The sequence below is a fragment of the Metarhizium album genome, assembly GCF_000804445.1.
Source record: "Metarhizium album ARSEF 1941 chromosome Unknown scaffold_17, whole genome shotgun sequence".
Taxonomy (NCBI): Eukaryota; Fungi; Ascomycota; class Sordariomycetes; order Hypocreales; family Clavicipitaceae; genus Metarhizium; species Metarhizium album.
Genome location: NW_024467591.1, coordinates 284,540 through 310,145, shown reverse-complemented (window position 1 = coordinate 310,145; position 25,606 = coordinate 284,540). Strand labels below are relative to the sequence as shown.

At 54.9% G+C, this 25,606-nt stretch overlaps 7 protein-coding genes across 7 annotated transcripts; 5 read left to right on the top strand and 2 right to left on the bottom strand.

Moving 5' to 3' along the window:
- Nucleotides 1–95: 95 nt before the first annotated feature.
- On the top strand, nt 96–4,906 carry MAM_06008 (DEAD-like helicase; the record flags this gene model as incomplete). Its single annotated transcript, XM_040824806.1, has 6 exons — nt 96–1,603; nt 1,662–2,226; nt 2,294–2,391; nt 2,446–4,464; nt 4,515–4,590; nt 4,655–4,906. 6 exons carry the CDS (start codon nt 96–98, stop codon nt 4,904–4,906), a joined length of 4,518 nt encoding a protein of 1,505 aa, XP_040677226.1.
- A 349-nt stretch (nt 4,907–5,255) lies between these two features.
- On the bottom strand, nt 5,256–8,402 carry MAM_06007 (Nucleotide-binding, alpha-beta plait; the record flags this gene model as incomplete). Its single annotated transcript, XM_040824805.1, has 1 exon — nt 5,256–8,402. One exon carries the CDS (start codon nt 8,400–8,402, stop codon nt 5,256–5,258), a length of 3,147 nt encoding a protein of 1,048 aa, XP_040677225.1.
- A 4,406-nt stretch (nt 8,403–12,808) lies between these two features.
- MAM_06006 (ankyrin repeat domain containing protein) lies at nt 12,809–15,925 on the top strand (the record flags this gene model as incomplete). The annotated part of the gene is made up of 1 exon (XM_040824804.1): nt 12,809–15,925. The coding sequence occupies one exon, from the start codon at nt 12,809–12,811 to the stop codon at nt 15,923–15,925; it is 3,117 nt and encodes a 1,038-aa protein (XP_040677224.1).
- A 3,237-nt stretch (nt 15,926–19,162) lies between these two features.
- Nucleotides 19,163–20,172, top strand: MAM_06005 (Extracellular membrane protein, CFEM domain protein; the record flags this gene model as incomplete). The annotated part of the gene is made up of 3 exons (XM_040824803.1): nt 19,163–19,249; nt 19,354–19,534; nt 19,601–20,172. The coding sequence occupies 3 exons, from the start codon at nt 19,163–19,165 to the stop codon at nt 20,170–20,172; spliced, it is 840 nt and encodes a 279-aa protein (XP_040677223.1).
- A 560-nt stretch (nt 20,173–20,732) lies between these two features.
- On the bottom strand, nt 20,733–21,797 carry MAM_06004 (mitochondrial large ribosomal subunit; the record flags this gene model as incomplete). Its single annotated transcript, XM_040824802.1, has 2 exons — nt 20,733–20,872; nt 20,936–21,797. The coding sequence occupies 2 exons, from the start codon at nt 21,795–21,797 to the stop codon at nt 20,733–20,735; spliced, it is 1,002 nt and encodes a 333-aa protein (XP_040677222.1).
- A 384-nt stretch (nt 21,798–22,181) lies between these two features.
- On the top strand, nt 22,182–22,651 carry MAM_06003 (Cytochrome c oxidase, subunit VIIa, fungal; the record flags this gene model as incomplete). The annotated part of the gene is made up of 4 exons (XM_040824801.1): nt 22,182–22,205; nt 22,298–22,340; nt 22,472–22,502; nt 22,567–22,651. The coding sequence occupies 4 exons, from the start codon at nt 22,182–22,184 to the stop codon at nt 22,649–22,651; spliced, it is 183 nt and encodes a 60-aa protein (XP_040677221.1).
- A 1,066-nt stretch (nt 22,652–23,717) lies between these two features.
- On the top strand, nt 23,718–24,613 carry MAM_06002 (uncharacterized protein; the record flags this gene model as incomplete). Its single annotated transcript, XM_040824800.1, has 2 exons — nt 23,718–23,777; nt 24,002–24,613. 2 exons carry the CDS (start codon nt 23,718–23,720, stop codon nt 24,611–24,613), a joined length of 672 nt encoding a protein of 223 aa, XP_040677220.1.
- Nucleotides 24,614–25,606: the final 993 nt, after the last annotated feature.

Genomic DNA, 25,606 nt, shown 5'->3' with positions numbered 1-25,606 from the left:
CAATTGTTCCCACTCAAATCAACCTCACCACTAGTACTGGGCCCGACTTCCTTCCCAGCTTCCTCCTCGCTTTCCTGGTGCCAGTCCCGAGGGCAATGGCTGGCAACAAGAAAAAGAAGAAGCCCGCCGCCAACCCGGCACGCGGCTTTGCCACTACCTCAATTGCCTCCAAGCCTCGGCCAGATGTATCCGACTCAGAAGCAAGGCCCTCGGTTGATGGTGTTTCTGGAGCTTCTGCCCCTCCATCCAAAGAAATTGCCCCGCCATCCGCCAAACCGACCTCTGGTGATGATCATGGCCGTAGTGCTGGCCGGCCGAACAACGAGGACAAGCCTTTGAGCCCCGAAGAATTTGAAAAACAACTACAGGAATCCGAGCTACAGCTTTTCGTCGAGAAGCACGCCCAGAAAACTAAGCGTGATGCCCAGCGACAACGAACCCGCCTCGAGACGGACCGACGACTGCTCCGTGGCCAGGCCGATCTGGTCAACGCTCCGAAATGGTTGCCTCCAGATCAGGTAGAACATATTCTCGACCTTATCAAGGCGGAGATGAGGTTTGCCGGGTCAAGCCTGTCGTCCGAAAATGCGGTCACAGGAAAGCTTCCGTCCGAGGAGGATATGATTGTTCGGCTGTGGACCTTGCGCCAGACCTTGACCGCCGCTGGATTCCCCGACACACGAGTAGAAGCTGTTCTCAAACACATTTTGGATATCGCTACAAATGTTTCGTCTCCCGTCAAAGACTCCATCTGGGGCCTGGATGAGTCCTTGGAGTGGCTTGCCCGAGAATGCTCAGCCGACGAACTACCCTCATACGAATTCAAGGGCAAGCCCCTCTCCAGAGGTATTCTTCCATTGCCATCTGAAATTTTTGACTATGACAAGGCCTCCAAAGTCCCAGCACTAATACAATTCACAGACACTCCCACAGATACCCCAAACGCGTCACGCCCCGTTACTCCCAAGCCCCAGCCACTCAGCTCCGGCAAGAATAAAGCAAATCCGCGAGGCGGCAAGTCTGCATCGCCAACTAAAAAGCTTACTGTAACATACGATCTAGACATAGAACCTGAGGATCTGATACCCGAATACGTTTCCGCAAAAGCAAAGCATCTTGAGCTCAGCCGTAGCATTAGACCAACCGACAACGACGACAAGGCACCACTAGAGATTGCCAAACTCGAAGCTAAAATCAGAAAGATTGAGACGGATGTTCTTTTCGACAAGTTCAGTGCTGACCTCAAGTGGAAATCGGAGAGAATTATTATGGAAAGACAGTTGGCTTCTGCCAAGAAGGAAGCACAAGCTGTGGCAGAGGAAGCCAGACCAAAGGCAGAGCAATCACCGGAAGCCAAGGCCGACAATGGTGTGAACGATGAGGCGGAGCGTACTGCCGCGGAAATCCTTGCTGAGGAAGATGGAGATGGCGACGATATTGCTGGACTATTTGCATCCCTCCCACAGAATGAGGTGGATCCGAACACGGGCAAAACTCAGACGGTTATCAATGCTGCGGATGGTACTAAACTTGTCCTTCGGGACTTCGGAAAATGGACCGGATTAGGCCCTAGAAGAGTTTTGGAGGACTCGTGCCGTTCCAGGTGAGTACTGTGCAATTCCCCATCATTTTTTCCTGACTTTAACTTATACCATGTTTAGAGACGCATCTGTCAGGTTTACATACAATGTAGTTTCGGAAGCCGCATTTATCAGCCGGCAATCTGTCGATATTTTGTGGACGAAGCCCCAGGAACTTCCTCATATCTTACCCAATTCTGATGTCGAAGTCGCCGCTGACACGACACACTTCACTTTCACCATGAACAGTGTTGCCGCGTCTGATTCCAAGCAATCCGAGGCTTACATATCTACAGCCGCTCTTTTCCACATATTCAATGGTAATTCGAAAGATGAGAAAGTTAGTCTAAGACTACCGCCTGTTTGGAAGGATCTTTGGTCAGAAATGGCAGAGGCAAAGAAAAACCATGTGGATACTCAGGATCGCGAAGCAGTGAGGTTATTGAGGACCATGGTTCGCCAACGACAAGATCAAGAGCTAGAAGATGGTGTTATTGCTTTCCGAGGTCGTGGAGTAGCCAGAAGCCCACCTGATTCGACGCAGAATGGATCCTTGGATCGCTCAAAGACAAGCACAGCTGGAGCAGAATCGTTGCAGAAAATTTGGATTGACAAGGCCAGTACTAAAAAGTTTCGAGATATGTTGGTAAGCACTCGCTTGTCCATCGAATTCCCACGCCTTCAAGTTCAATTACATACTAACGATATCATAGCAATTCCGCATGCAGCTCCCCATGTGGCAGTTCCGACCCCAAGTCCTTGCGGCAGTCGATGGTAACCAGGTGGTTATTGTCTGTGGAGAGACAGGATGGTATGCGACCGTGAAATGCGATACGATGAAGACTGACTAACATTGAAGATCCAGCGGCAAGAGCACCCAAGTGCCTGCGTTTTTGCTGGAACATGAACTGTCTCAAGGCAGACACTGCAAAATATACTGTACAGAACCTCGCAGAATCTCGGCAATCTCGCTGGCGAGGCGTGTAAGCGATGAACTTGGCGAAAATAAGAGTGATCTTGGTACCAACAAATCTCTTGTGGGCTACTCTATTCGTCTCGAGGCCAACACATCTCGGGAGACTAGACTGGTCTTTGCAACGACCGGTGTGGTCATGCGAATGTTAGAGGGATCCAATGATCTTCGTGAGGTAACACACCTGATTCTAGATGAAGTCCATGAACGATCAATCGACAGCGACTTTCTTCTCATAGTCCTCAAGAGGCTCTTGACGAAGAGGAAAGACCTCAAGGTTGTGCTCATGTCTGCCACTGTTGACGCCGAACGCTTCTCGGCATATTTGGGTGGCGCGCCAGTTCTGAATGTCCCTGGCCGAACATTCCCAGTGGATGTACGGTATCTCGAAGATGCCGTTGAACTCACAGGATACCGACCGAGCGACTCTTCCGAGGAGAAGATGGTGGATCTTGATGATGATATTATGGAAGGAGAGAGCAACGGTCCGAAGAGTGAAATCTCGTCAAGCTTATCGGCCTACTCTCCGCAGACGAGAAACACATTAACTCAATTAGACGAATACCGCATCGATTTCGATCTAATTCTGCAGCTGATGGTGCACATTGCCTCGGATGAGTCCCTTGAATTTTACAGCAAGGCAATTCTAGTGTTTTTACCAGGTATTGCTGAGATTCGAACCCTCAATGACATGCTCCTCGGAGACCCACGATTCGTCAGAGACTGGTTGATATATCATCTCCATTCTTCCATTGCTACCGAGGACCAAGAGTCGGCCTTCCTTTTGCCGCCGCCAGGAATGCGCAAGATTGTGCTTGCTACCAACATCGCTGAGACTGGTATTACTATTCCGGATGTTACTTGTGTTATCGACACCGGAAAGCATCGCGAGATGCGATTTGACGAGAAGAAACAGCTCTCTCGATTGATTGATACCTTTATTTCTAGAGCCAACGCGAAACAAAGACGGGGTCGCGCTGGTCGTGTCCAAAATGGTCTCTGTTTCCACATGTTCACCAAATCTCGGCATGACTCCCTTATGAGTGACCAGCAGACACCTGAAATGCTCCGTTTATCCCTACAGGACCTGGCTATTCGCGTCAAAATTTGCAAGATTGGCGGAATCGAGGAGACACTTGGTGACGCGCTGGATGCTCCATCCGCCAAGAATATTCGCCGTGCTATTGATGCATTGGTAGATGTTCGTGCCTTGACAACAGCCGAGGAGCTCACTCCTTTAGGCCATCAGCTTGCGAGGTTACCTCTAGATGTGTTCCTGGGCAAGCTAATATTGTTGGGCACCGTATTCAAATGTCTCGACATGTCCATCACCGTTGCTGCTATTCTTTCATCCAAGTCACCGTTCTCGGCACCCTGGGGTCAGCGAGCACAAGCTGACAATGCACGAATGGCCTTCCGTCGAGCCGATTCCGATCTTCTCACCATATACAACGCCTACCTTGCCTGGAAGCGAGTGTGCCAAGCCAACAGTGGCGCAAGCAAAGAATTTCAATTCTGTCGCAAAAATTTCATGAGTCAGCAGACGTTGGCCAATATCGAAGACTTAAAGGGCCAACTGCTTGTATCTCTAGCAGACTCGGGCTTCCTTTCCTTGACAGAAGAAGAGCGCCGTGCACTCGCACGACTTCGATTCGCACAGGGCCGTCGACGCCAGCAAAACTTTTACGAAGTTCCCCGACGTGTTAACATCCATAGTGGGAATGACTTGATTTCCTCGTCGGTCATTGCATGGAGCTTCTACCCCAAGCTTCTTGTTCGCGATACCCCTGGTACCAAGGGTCTCCGTAATATTGGCAACAATCAGAACATCAGCTTGCACCCGTCCTCCGTGAATAGGGGCTTTCCGGACATTAAATGGTTATCCTATTACCACATCATGCAGTCAAAGACGTGAGTGTCCCTATACCACTTCCATGCGAAGAAGCCACTAACAGCAACAGTGTTTATCACGCGCACGAAACCACTGCAGTTGAAGCATTTGCCATTGCCCTTCTTTGCGGCGACGTCCGCTGCGATGTATGTGTAGACCCCCTCCCGCTTACAGTTGCCCAAAACACCTTCAGTATCTCACCCGCATCAGATGTTCTCGGGTGTGATTGTCCTTGACGGTAACAGAGGACGCTTCGCACTACCGGACTGGAAGACTATGCTCGTTCTCAAAGTCCTCCGTACTCGACTCCGCGAATTACTTACTCGGTCGTTCAGACAGCCGGGTAAATTACCGACGGCCCAGCAGGAGAAGTGGCTGGAAGTGTGGCAGAAGTTGTTCACGCAGGATCAGAGGGATGAGGGAAAAAGTAGCGGTCTGTCTGTGGCTGTGGCAAAAGCATAGGTTGCGAAGTAGCTCGGTTTTGGTGCACTGGAATCACCACGGCTACAGCAATTTCTTCACGATTGGGACATGTAGGATATCATGCAAAACTAGTGACTAGAGGTAGACAATGAATGGCTCATCAGAGGCAAAAGGCCATTTGATTAACAATCAAAAAGCCTGCACCGCACAGTGCACGATCAAATTCTGTTCCTAACGCGTGCCTGACTGCGCATGAAAAGACTTGTCCACAGAGCGTGTGACAGGTCCATGATGTCGAAACGCAGTTCCAACGCCCAAGCCATTACCAGGGCTTCGTACCCTACCCATTGCTACTCTACAAATCGTACACGGCAAGAAGGACGTCTGCTCATTCTTTCTCGTCCTCCTTGTTACCCGCCAGAAACATAGCTTTAAAGTCAGCATTACTCTTTGGCCCAGCTTCCTTGTCAGCAGGTTTGGACGCCGTGGCAGCCACAGACCTCGGCGCAAACGCCAGTCCCTTTTTTGGACCGGTCCTACCAAAGGCCCGTCTCGCAGCCTGCGGCGGAGCCATAAGTCCCTTCGGCTTGCTTAGCTGTGCAGGCTTATTATCGGGCCTGTTCTTGCGCAGTTCGTCGGGCGATCCTGCACGAAGCTTGTGCCCTTCATACTCCATGTTGCTGAGTTGCAGCGCCGCTTTGCCGGCGGAAGCAGCGTCAGCAAATTCGATGATGGCGCCCCCATGGCCGGGCTGGTGGACAAGCTTGACAATGGCGCCCAGAGGCTCGACGAGAGCCTTGACGCGCGCATCGTTTACGGTGTCGGGAAGGCCCATGAGAGCAATGGTTTTGGCGGCTATTTCTGAAGACGATGGCTTGGGAGAATCGTCCACCATGGCGTCGCCCATTGCTTGGTCGCCCTGAGCGTTGTTCAATGAAGACGGGGCGGGAGAGGCTGACGTGCGCTGGAAGTCTGTTTTGGCAGATGGCTTCACTTTGCTCTCCGTTGAGATTTCGACTCTCAGAATCCGAGCCTTGAACTTGGTGTTGTTCAGTTCCGCGACTGCCTTTTCAGCCTGGTCCTTGGATTCAAATTCCAAGAAGGCGAAGCCGCGATTCTTTCCTGTCATGCTCAGCGGGATATTCACCCGCCTCACGGTTCCGAATTTCCCAAATACAGAGCGCATGTCGGCTTCTGTGGTTGACGGATCCAAGTTGCTGATGTGGACTTCACGGCCTTCTGCAACGGCGCCCTCGCGGTGCTTTTTGCGGTTAGGGTCGGAGTACCTCGCCAAAAGGCGATACTTGCCTTCTAGAAGCTTTCCTTCTTTGGCAACAGCTTTAGCAGCGGCGTCTCTGTCGCGGAACGACACATAGCAGAATCTGCGATGCGTGTTGACCTTGAGGCTTGGCCGGCGAATGCTCAGGATGTCACCGCAGTCCTTGAATAGGTCGCGGATGAAAGTGTCGTCGGCTGCGGGGGGGTAGTTGGCGACGTAGACTGTGAGGTCGTGGCCCGGTTGGACGGTGATTTGAGACTCGCCAAAGTACTTGGCGTCTCTCAAAAGGGCGGACTGTGCTTCCTCTGTCGAACCGAATTCGATCAGAGCCGTGGTGGATTCACCATTGTCTTCTTTGATGAAGGCGGTTATGTTCTTGATGTGTCCATAGCGCTTGAAGTAATTGCGAACTGCAGTCTGGGTAGCGTCAGCTGGCAGGTGGGTGACGATGATTGTTGAATGTTCTCTATCTCTCTTGGGGGGCGGTCCGGCGGCGTCGGAGATTTCGTCGCCGTCTTTTTGGCGTTTAGTCGCATTCTCTGCGTGGTCTTCTTGGATGCCTGTGAGGGATTCGCGCTTCCTCTTAGGTCCGCTCGGCGGCGATGAAGTATTCACAGTGGCCACGGACGCTTCGTTGGCTTGCACACCTTGCACCTGAGCCTGGGTCTCGTAGTAAGCAGCGAGTTGCGCAGCTTGCTGCTCCTCCTGTTTTCTTCGGCGATATGCGAGAATCTTTCGTGTCTCATTGACAAAGTCGTCCGCTTGACGCACCAAGGATGGCAGCTCATAATTATTGCAATGTTGCTGATACATTTCGAGTACTCTCTCCGGCCAGTCGATGGTTTTGCGGGTTGCGGCAGAACGTAGCACTGCGGTTGCCGTCGTGGGGATATGCAGGCCCTTGTGTGGTGACGACTCCTCCTCGTTGTTCTGCTTGGAGGAAAATACGAGCATCTCCCACATGTAGTAGTTGAACCAAAAGTCGTAGCTGTCGGCGTGGACCCTTCTCTGCGCAAGCCTTTTCCACTGCGCCCTAGCATCTTCAACAGCACCCTTCTTCTCGGTCAGGTATTGAATGTAGAGGTGCTCCAATCGATACTTCGGGTCGCCCTGGAATTTCTTGCCATAGAGCCTCCTCCCTGTGACCTCGACATCTTCAATGGCAGCTCTCAATCCAACCTCTGCGACATCCGCAGCCTCATCGGATGCGGCCGGCTCGAGTGCCGTTCGCTTCAGGAACGCGCACCATGCACCATACATTTCAATCATGCTCGTCATACCGTTCTTGTACAGTTGGTTTTCACTTGTCGCAGCGTGCTTGATAGACTCTATGTCCGAAAAAGCCAGGTTTGCCTCCTCGGCGCACAGAATGTATCTGCTCCAAAGCCCCCCCGACCACGGACAATGAAGGACGGACCTGCGCGACGCATCGAGCAAACGATCAGCCGAAGACTGGAAGTCAGACATTGACGAGGAGATAAATACAAGGTAGTCATGCCAAGTGTCCTCGTCATTCGCGAAGAGGCCGGTCAGCGCTCTATCAAATAATCCAGAGCAAATATTTCGAGTTAATTGGGCACCGTCCTGCTGCCTCTTTATCCCACGCACCTCCCAATCAAGATATTCTCGCAGTTGGGCCTTTTCTGCTTCGACGTCGCCGTTGAGCTGGGCTTGTCTGAGTTTGAGTTCGAAGGGATCGCGGACTTGAATAGCTTTTTTCGCAACTTGGGCACTGGCAGTGGTATCCTGCATGGTTCTTTCCCATTCCTGTTGATTGTACTCCGACAAGAAGCTTGAAAATGCTTGTGACGTTTCGTCCCAGGTCAAATGCGGCGTAGCTAAGCGCTGCCGATAAAGGTGGGTGATACGACGAAGGCCCTCTGGAGTCTTGCTCTTGACGAACTGTTCCATCTCGAATGACAGCCAGACATTCCACAGCTCATGGCTGTCGCTGAGCCTGTATTGTACAGCCTCATAGCCTTGCTGCCACAGGTCCAGAGCGGCCCCGAAAGAGAAGACCTCTCGACCCAACGTTTGTTCTTCTTCAGACCAACCGGCGTCGCCTGAGTTGCTGCTTTCCCACAGCTGCCAGAAATAGTTGCAATAGGCCAGCCACAGGCGCATGCTCCCGGGCTCGTCACCGACGGCGCGCTTGTACAGTTCGACAACATCGACCCGCTGTTCGAGATTGGAGGCGACCCGGGCATGCTCCTGGATGTAGGCAAGCCAGGCGTCTTCGCCGACGGGGTTGGCCATTGTCGTCGACGTGACTGGACTCGCACAGTGCCAGCGAACATGTCCCGACGGTGGAAGCTAACAGGACGTCCGGCTGCTAGAGAGACAGACAGCGCCGGGATCGTGATATGATGATGTGGTGATGTGGTGATGTGGTCGTGGGCGACGAGAAAGGTGCTGCTCGTGCTTGCTTGGCTTTGGGCCGCGAGCTTTTCTGAAGCTCAGGATGCTTGAGCTGCCAGCTTGCCGATTTGCGCACTCAGCCGCGCACCCCCTGGTCCAATCACAGCACGCTTGGAGGTGCGAGATGTGGGGCATGAAGTAGAGAAATGAGGAATGCCGAGTTCCGTCACCATTATTAACCAGACGTGGTCGTTATAATATTCCCCGAGCATTGCACCGAGTATCGATGTCTGTCCTCGTGTGAAGATCACCGCCCCAATGCAACACAGCATGTCTGTCGTTTACAAGCCATCCTTCCCGCACCCTTTCACCGACTAGCTTCGGTTCGCGAGTGCCTAGCCAGTGCGCGGACCGGAGGCACAGACGACTTCAACAATAACGGTATCTGACATCTGACTCGAGTACAACGCCGACTAAGACAAATGACACCCTGCAAGGTTGGATTTTATTTAGAAAACTTTAATCTTGCTTGGGTGCGCCCAGCGTGTAGATGTCTCGGGAACAGGACGGGCCTCGAGCAGCGGCCAGGTGGGCACCAATTCTGAACAGTTCAAGCGGTGGCTAACCACATCCATGGCACTTAAGTAAGTTGCTGCAGTATTACTTTATTAAGTAAGCATGCGGTGTGCTCTGGCTCATGTCCGAATGTCAAAAAACGTGCGGACGGCCGCGGCAGAAGGGTGTGTCAGGGCTGGATGTACAGGATTCTATCCTACGTCGCATGGATTCATCGAGGATTGGTCCGCAGAGCGATTGGAGTTTTCTGAGACCACGCCGGTCGACGACTTACTACTCTTGCTCGTGCTTCCTTGTCTGTTCATGCAGCATGGCTCACTATGTCAGCTCCGACCAAAGCATACTCGCAATGGTGGATGGGGATGTGCAAATGTTGCCACCGTAAGTTGCGTATCGCATACCGAAACATGGGCGATGTTAATAACGCAATTATGGTAAGCATCCAACAACACGTCTGCTTCTCGAGATTTGGTAGTGGCTTTGTGAGTTGAACTCAGCTTCGGTTGACGGGGATACCGGCAGAACAGATATCACGAAGACCAGTTGCCGACACAAATACGCTGCTAGTACGCTTTGCCAGTCTCTGTTCAGAGGAAGCCTTGTCTTTAACGACCACAAGGATTAAGCATCCCGCTATGGCAGTGCACAAGCCAGCATCCCGCAAAACCTCCGGCACTTCCAAGCTGAGCCTAGTCAGTCATCCAAAATTTATTAACACCGACCCAGTGCGGAGTGTGGCTTCTTTCATACACCTCATGTCCCTACGCGATGGAGAACCGCCACACTCGAGAGAGCATGTGGTCAAACCGCCCCCCCTTTGTGTCACTTCATCCATGACACTGACACCGACCAGACCTCCGCGGCTCTATGACCGGGATTAGGCAGACAACACATATGCCATACATGAGTGAAACCCGGGGAACAGAGTGTGCAACCGGAATGATACGTCGAGTTTGGCGCCTGTCAACATTGCAGAGTTGTGACAAGCTCCTTTTTCTCTCAAATTACCGTCACATATGATGACCGTTGCCCCCCAAAGCACAGCTCAACATGTTGCGCCGTACACGGCGTGCGGCAGCACTCGTTTCAAAAGCAACGCAGCACAATGACCAACGGCAAAACGGGACATATGATATGTACTCTTGTTAGTCTCGAGAAAAAGACGAAACAGAATGGACTTCGTCAAGCAAGGCCTTGCTAGTACGCCCGCTGGTAAGCCAATATTTGTGCTCAATTGGATCTGGCAGGGCCATCATTCTAATGCTTAATTGCACAAAGGAGAATCAGTCGTTGCGGCGAAAGACATCCGGGCGGAGGCACCGACAAACGTTGGAAAATCCAGGTGTCCATGTCTCTTATCCCAGACTCATCGCGTTCCCATCAAGACTGTCAATACGTACTGAGGCACGTCCTTTGCCGCAAAATCCCCACCTTCCGCAGCGAAGCGCGATCCCCACACCCATGATGGACCTTGATCACCCGAAAGCTTTCGGGGCTGACACATCGACACTATCAGTGCAGCAGAAGTAACTGGCCGTGCCTGGCTCCATCAGCCAAGAATTGCCAACCCAATATGGTGAATTGGTGTCTCGACTTGTCCCTCGAAACCGAAAAGGCGCGGGTTATGGCTTGTTTGCCTCCGCTAGGGCCCGGCTAATGATGCTTACGAAAGCCGAGGACTCAGGACAGCTAAATTAGCCTGTCATAAAAGCTCCTTCGCTATTGCTCATTCTCTGGTCGTCTGGGAATGGTTTGATGGCGCAACGAACAAGAACAAAGCTTGGATCTTTCTCGTGCGCGTGCTTTGTGCACCATATCCACAGGCGAGAATATACAAAAAAAAAAAAAAAAAAGGTCTGGGCTTGCCTGGCAAACCCAAGTTTGAGCAGGGGTCTGCTGAACCTCGCCCCGCGAAGAATAAAATGCAGGGACAAGGCGTCGGGGAACATGTTGGACGCTTACCGACGACGCCATTGGGCACGGACGGTCAACGAACGTTGAGCCGTTACGTTGGGAATATTCCGATGCCGCTGCCGTTGCCGTTGCTGTTGCCATTACCTCTCGCCTCGGTGTTCCCGTTCTACTCCATCCTCGAAGTCCTGTCGCCGTGGACAAGGCCCGCTAAGAGTTGGCTTGGGATGTCGATCAAACCCACACATTGCGCAACTTTTCTTCACAGCATGCGCTACGACAGGCACTACGGAGTGGGCTGCGCCGTTGTTCAGCCTCCGGCGAATACCCGCAGTACGATTAATCTGTTGCTTGTGAAACCGCCGGAACTGGTGGCTTCAAGAGCTTGAAGGACCTAGCCACCTTGTCTTAACCCGGAAATCCCTCTTCCCAATACACGGTCCGTCTCATGGAAATTCAGCAGCATCGCTCAACTACGGCAGCTAGTTTCTGCGATGCTCAAGTCACATTACCACAAGTGGCAAACTTGGTGTATACAACGCTTGGCAAACTTGGTTTCGATTTGGAAGTTGTTTAGTGGCGCATGGCTTGGACGGAGCCTTTTGCGCTACCTTCTCGGGCGGCTTTTGGAGGAATTGTACCGTCAACAGCCGGATCGCTTGCGTGTGTCCCAGAGAAGTGATGGTCTTCATTGCAGAAGGCATCGTTATCGAACGAGGCTCGAGACATGCTGGGCAGCCCGACATTGCGGTTGTTCGAGTGTCGTCTGGCTGGCGAGAACCAGAATGAACCTGAACGTGTACAAACTCTGTCCACGGCACTCTTCGCCAGCCTTGCTGCGATCAGCGTTGGAACCTGCGTCGGAATTATACTAGCCATTTCGGGTAGCCTGAGGCGATCAAATGCGGGTTCATCAAAGCGCCTCCCGAACCAACCGAGTCAGACTCGAGCAAGGATGCCCGCTAGTCTAGTACTGACCACTTGTTCGACATACCATAGCCACTCCATACATCCGTACGCATCTATACTAGCCTCGAGCCGAGAGATACAGCATTGTACAGAGTCTTTGGCTGTTTCTCAGGGCCGTCCGTTGACAATGTCCGCATCGCAGGGCCATGACACACCGATCCGCTGCTCTAGAGTCTCCCCCCTGCAACACTCCCCCCCCGATTGTTTTGAGATTTGTTAGCGACTAGAGCACCCTGGAAAGCCTTGACAGGGATGCCATCACATCAGAAAGCACAAGACGGATGGGTTGATCCACTCCCGGACAATTAGTACACAACCTCCTCGGGCTCAGTCTGGATAGAAGCAAACAAAGCAGAACCTGCCTTGGTCCGCTGATCATGCATGAACGCCCTAATTCGCCGAAGCCCTTTATAATACTACCCGTTCCATCCGAAATTGCATTCAGAGGCCCCCAGAGCCCAGAGCCCAGAGGGACAAGTCTAAGCCAGAAACCCATGGGCAGAGAGACGAAGTTGTCCAGTTTCCTGTTTGGCTACCAGCCAGCCGGGCTGTCGTGGTTCAACAAGATTGCGAACTCAAGTACAAGTACAGCACCTGAAGACTTTGAACCAAGCGTGCGTCGACCTGACCCATGCTTGCTCGTGGCTCGTTCTTAGCACCTAATGGTGGCATAACTATTTGATCAACAAGAGCTAGTGGTTCCGCTCTTCCTCCATCTTAGTCCCTGCCGGTCTCTCTTTAACAGCAGTTTCGCTGCTCTCGTCGTGACCTGGTCTTCTTTCCTTCAGTTAATTTAAATCTTGACCTTGGCATAAGACCACCATCATCACTCCCCGCGGGCAAAAAAGATGAGCTATCAGCGTCTGGAATGGTCTACAGATAGACTAGCCCGCTCTGATAGTCTTCGGGACGGTCCTTTACTGCCACCCAAGGACACCTTCTCCTTTGACCTTAAAGAAGCCCTTGAGCTTCCACCGTCCATTCCAAGCTCCCCGTCTGCTTCTACTATCTCTGTTCCAACATTGAACAGATCCTTTGAGGGTGGACCGCCAGCGGTCGTCAGTAGGCCTCCGCAATCGCTTCAATACCATCATCAGCATCAGCATCAGCATCAGCATCAACAACAGCAACAACAACAACAACAACAACAACAACAACAACAACAACAACACTTCGCCCCATCGCACCTGCAATCATCCACTTCGAATACTGAGCGATTCACCGCTCCTCACAGGGGATTCAACATGACTTCCACAAGCAAAGCCCAGGCGCAATGTCTTCACCTCTGCTCTGAAGTCGCTACTTCATGTGACAGGATTGCGGAAAAGATGTCCGAGTTCGCAGCCATTGTCAAGCAATTCCCGCACGGATTCGGCCCCTTGGCCCGCGATCTCCTCGATACCTGCCAGGTCCTCTTCTACATCGAGGCGGGCCTCAACGACGCCGCTCGCAACGATCAATCCCTTCCTCTTGATATGATCACCGTGCTGGAGAAGAAGTTTCGAGCGGCACAGATCAACTTCCGTGCTCTTGACCAAGTTATAGTCAAACTACTTGAACATGAAACCAAAGGCGCCGTGGGCCGTATGCGCCGCGGCTTCGGCAAGATGTTTGGAGATAACAGTCTCGAGCGTATGAGCATTGCTCTAGTCAAGACGCGAGAAGATTTGAAGATTGGCGCCGTCATGTTCCAATGGAAGCTCGGTGCCGGCAGGATGGAAAGTGAGCTTGGTATCGGATACATTGGACTTGTCTCTGCCCTAGACGGGACAGAGTTCCAACGCCATCGCACGGACTCATTGGTCTCTGAGGAAAAGAGCTCCGTCTACCACAGCACAGTCAGGCTTCCGTCTCAACCCCGAAGTGTCAATAACGGTTCGATGATGACGGCGTCTCCGCTACCTCTTCTGCCACCTATCCCCAAGGCGGAGCTATCACCTCACTATGGCCACGACTACCCCCATGCAGAAAGCAATGGCTTCACCTCGGCGTCAGACTACAGTGGCCTCAGCCCCGGAATGAAGAGGTACACCTCAAGCTCCGCGGCAAGCTCTTACGAAGGGCAACCGTCAAGACGAATGACGGGCCAAGAAAAACTGAGTACCTTTGAGGAAGGCATCGAAAACAGCACAGCACTAGATGAACTTGTGGCCAGTGTGAAGTCTCGCGAGCTAGACAGCCCCAAAGTTCTCCATCCAGACAGCGAGCCATTTGGCGTACCCCGACGAAAGCCTCGCACCAATGTGGACGCAGACAGGCCAAACGTCAAGCAGATTCTGGTATCTGCGGTCCATGCGAGGGATCATAAACTTCTCCTGCAGCTTCTTGACCGAGGTGTTTCTCCCGATACCGGCATCGACGCTCACGCTCTCAACGAGGCCATCCTCGCCCATGACGCCGAGAGCATTCGCATGTTGCTACTGTACGGGGCAGACCCCAATGCCACCGACAAGAACGGTGTAAGTCCTCTTGCCGCAGCGGTTGAGAAGTCATATCTAGACGCTGCCATTGCGCTTGTCAAGTACGGCGCGGATCCCAACATGCCTGCCGGCTCTGACTTGGACTCGGCGCTTTCCATTGCTGCCGGCGCCAACCACGTCAGCCTCACCCATCTACTCCTGATGTACGGCGGAAAAGCAAGGCAGTTCATGTCGAACGGTAACACCGTTCTCATTGGGTCCATCAACAAGAAGACCCCAAAGACGCTGATCGAATTGCTTCTCAACCACGGCGCCGATGCCAACGAGAAGAGCAAGGAAGGTAAAAGTCCTCTATTTGAAGCAATTACCTGCGGTAGAGCCGACATCGTCACCATCCTCATCGAGCGTGGTGCCAACCCCAACAACCCTGGGCCAAAGCACATGCTCTGGCCAGCCATCCATCAACCCGCATGCTTGCAGGTGCTCCTCGCAAACAAGGCAGACTACAAGAAGGCCCCTGGTCTCATGGAACTAGCCACGAGCGTCAACAGCATCGAGGTCATCAAAATCCTCCTGAAGGCGGGCGTTGACCCCAACGCCAAAAAGGATGGCGTCTACACTCCCCTCTGCACGTCGATCCGCGACAACCGCCAGGACATTTTCGACCTCCTCCTACGAAGCGGTGCTGATCCCAACGTCCCCGCGAGCGAATACCCCTGTTTCAAGTGCGTCACTCACCACCGAGAGCATCTCCTGCCGGCTCTAGTCGCCGCCGGCGGCAACCTGAACTCGCCCAAGGGCATCCTCGAAACGGCCGTAACGTCCAAGAACGGCCCAGCCCTGAAGTGGCTCCTTGACCAGGGCACTGACCCCAACGAGAAGACGCCCAAGGGCCACACCGCGCTCACCAGTGCCATTCGCGACAACCACGTCGGCTTCGTGGACACGCTGCTCGCGCGCGGCGCAAACCCCAACATCCGGGGAGAAGACTGGCCCGTGTGCATGGCCGTCCGCAACCCCGAGATTCTGAGCCGCCTGCTGGCCGTGCTGGCCGAACCTCGTGCCTTCAGGGGAGTCCTCGAGCGGGCCGTCTGCGCGAATCAGCTCGAGTCCGTCAAGCTCCTCCTGGCCGCGGGCGTGTCGGTCGAGGACAAGAACGTCGGCGTCTTCTCGCCCCTGACCTCGTCCATCCGCGAGCTCCACAAGGAGATCTTTGTGTTCCTCGTCAACGAGGGCAAGGCAGACGTCAACGCCCCCGGCGAGCACCTGCCCATTGTCAAGGCGCTTCGCCGCTGCGCCACCGAGGCGCCCGAGGTCATCGACATACTGCTCGAAAAGGGCGCCGACCCGAACAAGATGTACAGAGACTGGAACGGGATCATGCAGGCCCTGGAGAACGGAGACGCAGGCATGCTCAAGAAGCTGGCGCAAAAGGCGGGCGTCGACCTCAAGGTCAGGGACGAGATGGGCAGAACAGTCACCGACATTGCCATGTCAAGACGGTGGGAGGAGGGCGTCGACATTCTACTCGCAAACGCCAAGTAGAGACGTGGCGACTACCATTTCCTTTGTCGCATCAAATTTTTTCGGGCCGGTAAACGCGGACCAGCAGGGTCCCCTTCTGCATTGATACCACGGATGTACGATGTACATATTTGCTTGTTGCTGGGACGGACGTCTGGGTCTCTTGGTCACTGTCACTTTGTTTAATCCGGCATCTGCAGATGTAGAGTTGGTGCGTCGGCGAACAACGGGGACGTGTGAACCTGTCGTGCAGACTGCAACACTAATATACTATTCGTTTTCTTCTTGACGATGACACTTGTCTGTCTGCGAGGGCCTGCATGTCGGTTTCTCTTTTCCAACAGACACGACGATGATCAGCACACGTTGGAAGGTGGGCGCCACGGCACCGCGACCGCAGCACGGTCCCTGGCCACCGGGTGCGTGCCTTTTCGTAAACACGGTGAATACGAAGAGACGAAGGGTGTTGAGAATCGAGCCTCCACTTCCACTGGCCTCCACGTAGCCCCGGAGCTCTTGTCGCCGCTTTCTGCGCTAACCGACCTCGCGTCAATACCGCTGTACGGCATCGGGATGCTTGGTTACCAGCGTCAGTTATGCGGTTGGTTTGGTCCCTGCAGATTGTTTATGTGCCGTTATTGCGCCCGTTATGAACCTCAAAGATACCCCTGCCATGCGTAGGGGTACGTACGTACGGAGTACGCCTTGATTAATTGGCAGAACCCTGATCCTCGGAAACCGGTGCGGTGGAATCTTGCAATCTGGAGAGATTGTGGCTGACAAGTCGTGACGTGGAACAGCGAGACAGGATGGGTCGGCATGAATGCGGTAGGTACCTAGGCAGAAGAGCAACGCAGTACCCATGCTGCCCGGTAATACTGATACGTACGTACTTGACTGCTCCGAGGGAGCTGCCGAGCACGTGGTCTTGGATAAACTTGTCACGAGTGTACAGGCGGGACTGAAAATACTCCGTGTCAAGGTTTACATGATACGCCTCGTCTTACATGAAGCGCGCAGCGTTCCGACGCTCGTTAGTACGGAGTCAGGGACACGGTGCTCGTGCAACCCATTCTCGGGGTCCATGTCAGATGGCTGAGCGTGCCTTGGGATGTGTGTGAGGCTGTCTGGATGGGATGGGTGGGTGGCATCACGTCGCTCCAATGACGGTCCTCGGTAGAAAATTTAATTTGCTGCCACGATGCTCAAGTAGTCGGCTGGTTGTTTCAAGTTCGCGGGGTGTGTGTGTGGGTGAGCATCGACGAGGGAGACGTCATCTCTTCGTTCGACTTGACCCTTTGCGCGAACCCTCCCGTCGTCGATGTTTCTCAGGAGGTCGCACACACACACACACGCGCGCGCGCGCGCGTGAATCTCGTCAAGGCTCGAAACCCAATCATGCAGCCCGGTCTGGGACGCACGAGTTTCCCCCATTCCAGACCTCGAGGCCGTGGGCGGACTGTGCGTGCCGAGGCGGTGATGAAAAAGACGCAGAGAAGACGCAGTCGCGCTTGGCTTGGGAATCCGCGGCGCTGCGGAGCTGCGAGGCATGCCGCCATCATCATCCTCCGTCAGGTTTCTCGCATTGATTTGCATGGCCAGGATTGGCCCCTGGTCAATCTTTCATTCGTCTCACAGGGGTAGCTTGCCCGTCTTGCCCGCGCCCCTGACGACTGAGCTGCGTATTGCGCTTGAACTAGAACTAGGAAAATGGAAAATCGTCCGTTTTGTTCTCCGCACGGAGCACGGAATAGAATACCCTCAAGCCGACGGCCAGGTTTGCCGCGAGCATCAACGGAGGAATAGACACGGTTTGGTCGAGAAAACACCAAGACCTTGGCCGTGCAAAGCATTCCAGACACGATGCCTTTGCACGCGCAGACGCAAACCTCGCACAGGTATGCCCGTCCCCATTGGCGCGACGCTCCTGTCGGACAAAGGATTCGGCTTCCTCCGCCTCGTCATGCCGGCCGCGGCATGCATTACCACTCCGTGCCGCGGATTCCGCTGCGATTCGTGGTGTTGAGATGGTTGAGGGCTTGGCTGGCATTGGCCTGTCTGTCAAAGAGAAGAGATGCCGGGATCATGGATCAAGGGCCGTGGATTGAAGCAGGCGTCGAGTAATGAGCGACCAAAGGCGCATCTCGTATTCTGGATTCGGATGGACGCTCCACAGATTTAGTGTAGGTGTAGCTTGGGTTGATTTGATTTACCGCCTGGAAGATGACAAATCTGTTGCTAGCTTGCCGGGAGTGAGAATGTGAATAACCTCTCCCAACGTCGTCCGTTGTGTCATGTTGTCTTGCGAGCCGGCGTGGACGCACTCGACAATACTCTCATTTGAGAAACGAGCATGCACGTTTGAGTGGCCGGTGTCATGCCATCATGCCCGCTCCTGAAAAGCACTGGCGAATCCGAGGCCATCGCTCCTTCCCCAGCCGATGTTTGGATCACACATTGCACAAGTCGTAACGTTATCTTACGTCGAGGTTGATGTTGATGCCGACTGCTTGATGCTTGTTGCTTAACGCTGATACGGAGTACCCGATGGCTGTGTCTGTGCCTGTCTGTGCCTGTGCTTGCGTGTGCCTGCTCTTGGCAATGGCATGGCATGGCATGGCATGGCAATGGCATGGCACGGCACGGCATTGACCTGCGTCGTGCCGGACTGGCAGACTCGCAGACTCGCAGACTCGCTTAGCCACTCCCTCCTCCGTCCTCCCACGCAAGCAAAGTGTCGCATCGTCGATTCCTCCCCTCCTTGTCACTCATTTCTCGCCTCATTTTGACTTTACTTTCCCTCGTGCGCCTTCCTTCCCCCGTCTTGCCTTTGGCGACTTCACAGGCCTGCTTTTCATTCTCTCATTAAGTAGGCTCGCCTCATCGTCCAACCCAGGCGCCTGCGGTCCATTCCTTTTGCCGCGACTACGGAGCACAACTTCCCTGTTCGTCTCTCCCTACACGCCTTCTTTCCTGCCTGGAGCCGACGCTGATGGCCAAACTGTCTCATCACCTCGACCAGTGACTTGATTTCCAGCCACATCTACACCCGCCTTTTCTTTTCCACTGGTGTTGTGCTGTCCTGCAACTGGGCTCTTCTTTCATCACAAACGACGAGGACTCTGCTGACCCGGTTTCCACCGTCGCTTTGATCCCTTTTACGCCAACTTTTTGCGTGCCCCGAGTCTCGACATATCATTGCTTCGACTCAGACTCCTCACATACGTCAGGTCCCCCAGTCGACGCACAAGATATATCATGGGTCGACTTTTGCCACTTTTCCTTGGTGTCTTTGGTACACTGCGTATTCTTGCCGTTTCCGCTCAAAGTGCCCCGGCGTGTGTGGTGAGTCCATCAGTCTCGAGCCTCAAGGCTGCCCTGCCCGTTCTACTTGTCCCTCGATTTTGGGACGGGCCATTCGACAACCCCCTACTCACTCTAGTCCTCAGGAAACTTGCACGAACAATGTCCGAAATAAATTCGCAGACCTAAAGTGCCCAGACGCCAGTGCCGCCCCTTGCTTCTGCACGAATCCGATATTCTATTCCGCCATTCTCGAGTGCAGCAAGCCGCAATGTGGAGCAACAGCCGACAACGTCTCCACGTACCTCTCGACGCATTTCTGTACTGGTAGGTTGACGTCCACATCTAGTTCCATGACCCAGAAAGTTCAGACGGGAGACTGAATCTGTCAAGGCCAGCCACTTCCCAAGAGTGATGACACAGCTGCCCCGACCTCCGCGGCTTCGCAAACGCCAACGTCTTCAGCTCCCGCTACCACCGCCGAGACTACTCCAGCAACTTCACCGGCCACGACGACTTCTGCGACTGTCACGCCGACCACCACATCTGCTGCCGTTGAAACAACACGCACATCTACGACGTCGTCCTCGACGTCGTCCTCGACGTCTTCCACTTCAGGCAGTGCTACTTCATCTAATCCTGCTGCGCAAGGCTCTTCCTCCAAGGGCCTGCCTCAGGCGGCAATTGCTGGAATTTGCGTGGGCGTGGGCACCGCTAACATAGCCATTGCCGGTATTGTCATTTGCATGTTGCTCAAGTCCCGAAGACGCAGGCCGAGCCCCAGTGGCAACCACAGGGCCATTTCGAAGCCGTCTCTGGGACCTGACAGGATGTATCCTCAACATGATATGGGCTTCAGGCGCGATGGAGATCGCTCTATGGAAAAGTACGGCAATGATCTTGAAATGACGTCGCACCGCTATGAAGACATGGTGCCTCGGACCCAGCCTAGAACCTTGGTGTAGAGAGACGTGGGAGTGAGTAAACATTACCGTGGCGGCCTTGTATGTCTTGGATGACGACATGGCCAAGTGCTCTCCGAGGAGGCCGTGTGCTGCGCATTCCCTCTTCGAGTGTACTCTCCGTTCAGTCGATCGGAATGGCAACTAAACTTCTGCCGCATCATGTTTCTTTGACGAGCCGTCTTTGGTTGTAGTACAAGTTTAAAATTAGTAAAATCATGCAGTGATGAAGCAGAATCAAGGTCCTGCCTATGTATGTATGTATTCCATACATTCACATGCATGCGTTGGGATCTTTTTGTGCACCGCATGGCAAAAGCCGGCTTAGCGTATGCCCCAAATGAAAAGCGCTTTATTTTCTGTTGTTCTTGAGGAAAGCTTTAATTCTTTCGGAATGGCCTGTTGGATTTGGGGGTAAAAATCCCAGTCCGATTCAACACATTTACACAGCTACCCGGATGATCAATGCACATTTGTTGTTACAAAAAGTTGCATCCACAAAAGGACACACGTTTGGTGCGAGGTTCTGAGGTTTTGGAGTGTGGCGTAGGGCGTAAGGGCGGCTACCACGAGTAGTAGGGCCGCTGTCCATGGATAGGACGGTTGGGGAGATGAACCCAAGGCCCCTTGGCAGCCTTCTTGGCTTCCCGTTCCTCATGCTCTCGTATCCTCGTCTTTTCCTCTTTCAAAAGGACCGTGAAGCCTGTGAGACACCAGACGGTTAGCGAGAGTCCGCCAAGCAGCTAGAGGAAGAGTCTGGACCAACTTGTGCTGGGGTGTTGAATAACGCCCATTCTCCCACGGCCTTTGTAATCGATCTCCTTGCCTCTCCAAGGTCCCCGCCCGACCCAAGACTGCGCAACGTACATGCGCGTGGGATCCGTCACCTCGATCCATTTGCCCTCCCTGGTGACTATCTTCCTCGGCTTCTCCAACACCTCCCCATTGACCTTGCCCAGCCCCATGCCCCTCTGGGCAATGGCCAAGTCCCTGGCCTCCTCCAAGTAGTACCTGACCTCGGCAGCCATCTTCTTCTTGGACCACTGCATTTGCGAAATGGCCTCGTCGACAGGCTTGCCGGCAATCTGCCTCGACAGCATGACGAGCTTCTTGACGCTCGTCGGCATGAAGTGGCTCTTGTGCAGGAGCTGCCGCTCCGTCGCCCTGATCCGCTCCTCCCTCGAGACGGCGCCGTTCCCGCGCACCATCTGGATCACCTTTTTGCGCTGCCAGCGTATCCTGCTCCTGGGATCGGGGTCCGTCACCATGGCCATGTTTTCCCGCGTCTTCTGCTCCGGCGACTGCTGGTCCGGCGGGAGCGGGGGCCCCTGGCTCGACGGGGGCCGGGCGGCGGCGGCGTCAATCTCGTCCTGGAAGATGTTGTCGGACACGGAGCCGTGCATGCTGCGCTCGAGAAAGGCGGCTCGCTTCTTGGGGTCGTCGAGCTCCGAGGTGGCGTCGTGCGGCGCCTTGGAGGAGGACGGCGCGTCCCTGGTGCCGGACTTGCCCCAGCCCTTGAAGATGTTGACGGACCATTTGGTGCGGACCTGCGTCAGCGCGGGCCGCGCGCGAGAGGGCGCCGTGGTGCCTGTGACGAGGGACTGTTTAGGACGAAGTGCGCCAGACATCGGCCCCGGATTGGGGTCGGGCGAGTCACCTACCGGGGAGTGCTAGCCGGCGGCTGGCTAGGCGTAGACTCATGGCCGCAGGGCGTCGTGTTTTGACGCCGATATACCGCCCGTGGAGCCTGAGATGGGCTGTTTTTCCTTGGTGGTTGATGTTGCGGTCGGCAGCAGAAGCTTTTCGTCGCGGGTCCGGAATTTACCCGAGGAGTCAGGACAGAGCTTGCACGTGACTGGTGTGGCGCGCGATTATCACCCGGGCCAGCGCTTTCCTTGGTCCGTCCACTACTTTTGCCTATGCTAGATCACTTCGCCAAGTCGTCCGTCCTCGCCTCGCCTCGCTTGTCAAGATCAATTTGTCGTCTGCTTCGGAAAGCAAAACTATTTGCAATGCCTGCTGCTCCTGTCACCGGTGTACGTTATTCGCGACTCAATGGCTCGGATTGGGCGGAAGAGGAGGGCCGCGGGGAGCTTGGAAATTGCGGCATGCTGACCGATCGGCATAGATTTTGCGGCGACGCCTGATTCTTGACCTTGGAATCGGTCTGGGTGCGTTCAATTCCTTTCCGTGCGGCTCGTCGACTGGCGAGACATGTCTGTGTTTCTTGTGGGAGGCGGTTCTACGTGGCCGTCGGGGCATCGGGGAGGGCGTCGTCGGATCGGTTGCTAACCTGGTTTAGGCGCCGGCTTCGCCATGGCCAATCTCTTCTGGTGAGACGACACGAAGCCGAGCAAGGCGGAAGCTTCTGAGGCACTGTGTTCTAATGAGGGACAGGTACGGCTTCCACATGCCCCGAACCAACGCTCGCGATGCTTTCTACACCAAGTTGGAGGCTGAGCGGGCCGAGAACAAGCAGTAAAAAGTGCTGTTGGGGGGGGAGTCCAGTACAGGGGGAAGTGTTGTTAAGGCGCGCGCGCGGAGAAAAGTAGATTGTGTGGATGGATATCCAGTATGGGTCACAGGCGTCGCTGCCGCAAAGCATAGAACGAGCGTGGGAAGTGCTTGGCTGGCTCGCTGGCTTGGAGTGTACAGTAGACCAGGAAGCCGGCGATTGATGCTTTACTGTTCCTTTTGTGAGGTTGTGCAGGCAGTCTTGAGACGCGCCGTGATGGACGGCACGAGTCGGAAAACAAGCCTATGAATTGGTCTGAATACCTCCGGGGCTTTCCACGTCTCTCTCCAACGACTCTCTCCACGCCACGTCGTGCATGCCAGTGTGTCGCTGCGTCCGTGGACAGCCGTAGCAACGCATCTGCGCATGGAAGACACATCCTCGCCCACAGGGCTTCACCGAGACTCTTCACGATGCCGGCCGCAGGAGTCCTGTAAACGCCCACGGATGCGATGCCCTGCGAGCCCGCACGGCGGCCGCCCACGCCAAAGACAGCACACGACGATGCCAGTTCAGGTCGCGGCATCGCCGTGATGCCAACTCCCCGACCACTGAAACGGCCTCCTGGCACCCTCGGCGCCGCCCGTCCGTCCCGGCTGTGCGCTCCGCCCTTCCCAGGCCGTCGTTTCGACGATGAAACTCCCCTTCCTGTCCGCACACCTGGCTGCTTTGTCAGCACGCACGTCACGAAACTGCACGCACGCAAAGGCAGGTCTGGGGAAGAGCCCGAGAGCAATCCGCACACGCACGCACCTCCGAAAGAGTCTGTCCACCGGGAAACACTGCACCGCGCTCTCTCGCGACAGCGGCTGCCGCACCTCGCATTTGTACTGCAGCATCCGGAGCAGTTCACAGGCCGAAAGGTCCATCTTGGCGTCTGCGCCGGGAGCCGGTTTGCGCCGGCGGCCCTGGACGTCCAGCTGGATGCGGGCGGGCAGCTCGGACGCCGGGAACGAGTGGCACGGCGGCGTCATTCGTCGGGGCGCAGGATCAGAAACCGGAGGGACGTCGAGGTTGCGACACGGTGGTTGGGATGGACGAGGCAATTGGGGCGAGGGTCTTTGCGGGGATCCAGGAAGGGACCTTGGAGGAGGTGAGTTGCGTGCGGCCTGGCCGAGGGCCATCACCAGCGTCTTTTTTTTTAAAACTTTTTTTTTTAATTTTTTTTAAATATTTTTTTCCCCCCCAATCTTCCCTTCACCTTTCACGTAGCCTCGTCTACATACATGCCTCTGTCAATCCTCCACAGCACGGCTCGTCCGAACCCAAAGCCCGTCGCGAACCGCCCTCTAATGCAGATGCAACGCAACGCAACAGGTTCTCAAAGCTGTCCGCGGCAAGATACAGCCCCCCCGATCCATCAAGCAGACGCACATTCCGGCCCTCGATGCCCTCGCCGCGACGAGTCTCCGCCACACGCAGTCCCGGACCATCTCCCTCGCTGGCCGTAGCCTGCCGCTTCTCTACAAGATCGTGTCGACGCTCGTGTCCGCGCCGCACTCTTACACGCTGCTCGTGCTCGACCTGGACGCCCGCTTCGATGCTACCTGCTTGGAGACGGAGGCCTCCAGCCTCCGGCACGTGTATGTGCAGCGGCCCGCGCACAGCTCGCCCGACCACCTGCGCAGTCTGGTCGCCGGCGCGGAGGCCTTCATGCTGTACGACGATGCCACGAGGCCGAGCAGGGGGCGGGAGTGGTGGGGGACGATCGTGATGGGCGGCCTGGCAGCGGGCGACTTGACGGCCGGGTGGAAGGGCTGGGCGAGGGTCGACAGGGCCGCCGTCACGGGGTTTGCGCCGGGCACGAGCGCCGAGGAAGCGTTGGCGCAGAGGGCAGTCAGGGAGAGAGCAGTCGAGGAGGGAGGATGGGCCGTGAGCTCCGCGTTTGGAGGCTTCGTGTTCGGGGACGAGGGCGACGCCCACGTTTGACGTTTGACGTTTGACGTTTGACGTTTGACGTTTGACGCGGCTGGACAGATGGCGTTTCGTACGCGCGGGCTCCTCGCTTCTCACCACTCCTCTCCTCACCACCGGGCTAGGGTGCTGCTGACCAGCCTTGGAGGGGAACCCGATCGTTTCATTTCGGTCGAGGGCGACGTGTGGGCTGGATATCATCTTGGCGTGTCTTGTTGGGGGCCAGCGGCCAACGATGCGGGAAGCATCAACGCCGAGGCGGCAACGCACCGTGCTAGGTTGCGGTACGGAGTATCGATGAATTGGTATGCAGTCGCCCAAGATATTTTTGACTCAATCAACGCCATGCCGTTCAAACTTGCAGATTGTAATGCAGCGATGGTCATCACTTGCCGGCTTGGACCTCGACAACGCGCTCCTCGTACACGATGTCGTCTCACTCACCACCCGGACGTCTTGCAGATGCTTGCCGTGTAACCGGCGGCTTGGCCCAAATTTTCCGTCAATACCGGCCCGGCATTGTGCGCCATCGCCGGCACCCGACTCGGGGGCTACTGCGGTCGAACAAAGTCCTTCTCGTCGTCTTTTGCGCCGCCTTGTTCATTCAATCCTTCTTCCAAGCCACATGCAGCCGTCTTTTCAGGTCGGAATCATTCACGTGTTTGTTTTGACAGACTGTTGCTTGCTGCCCAGGAGTCAAGAAGCCCGGGAGTTGGGGAGAGCTGAAGGGAAGAGCAAGTTGATTCCGGGCATGGTCAGCTACTGCAGTGTCTACGATTATTGCACGGCACGGTGTCCAACGCAACATCTGGGGCTTGCCAAGGGAGGCAGGCATCCATGGAAACAGTCCATGTTCTTCATGGGGAAGAACGGCGATCAAATCCAGCGAGTCATCAGGCCTTGGATCGTCGACAAGCGACACCCTCGTCCGCTGGCTCGTTCCTCGGGTGTGTGTAGTCGACGGACGGGTCGGTGGTGCTTTCTTTCGGCCGGCCGAGAAGTCCGTTC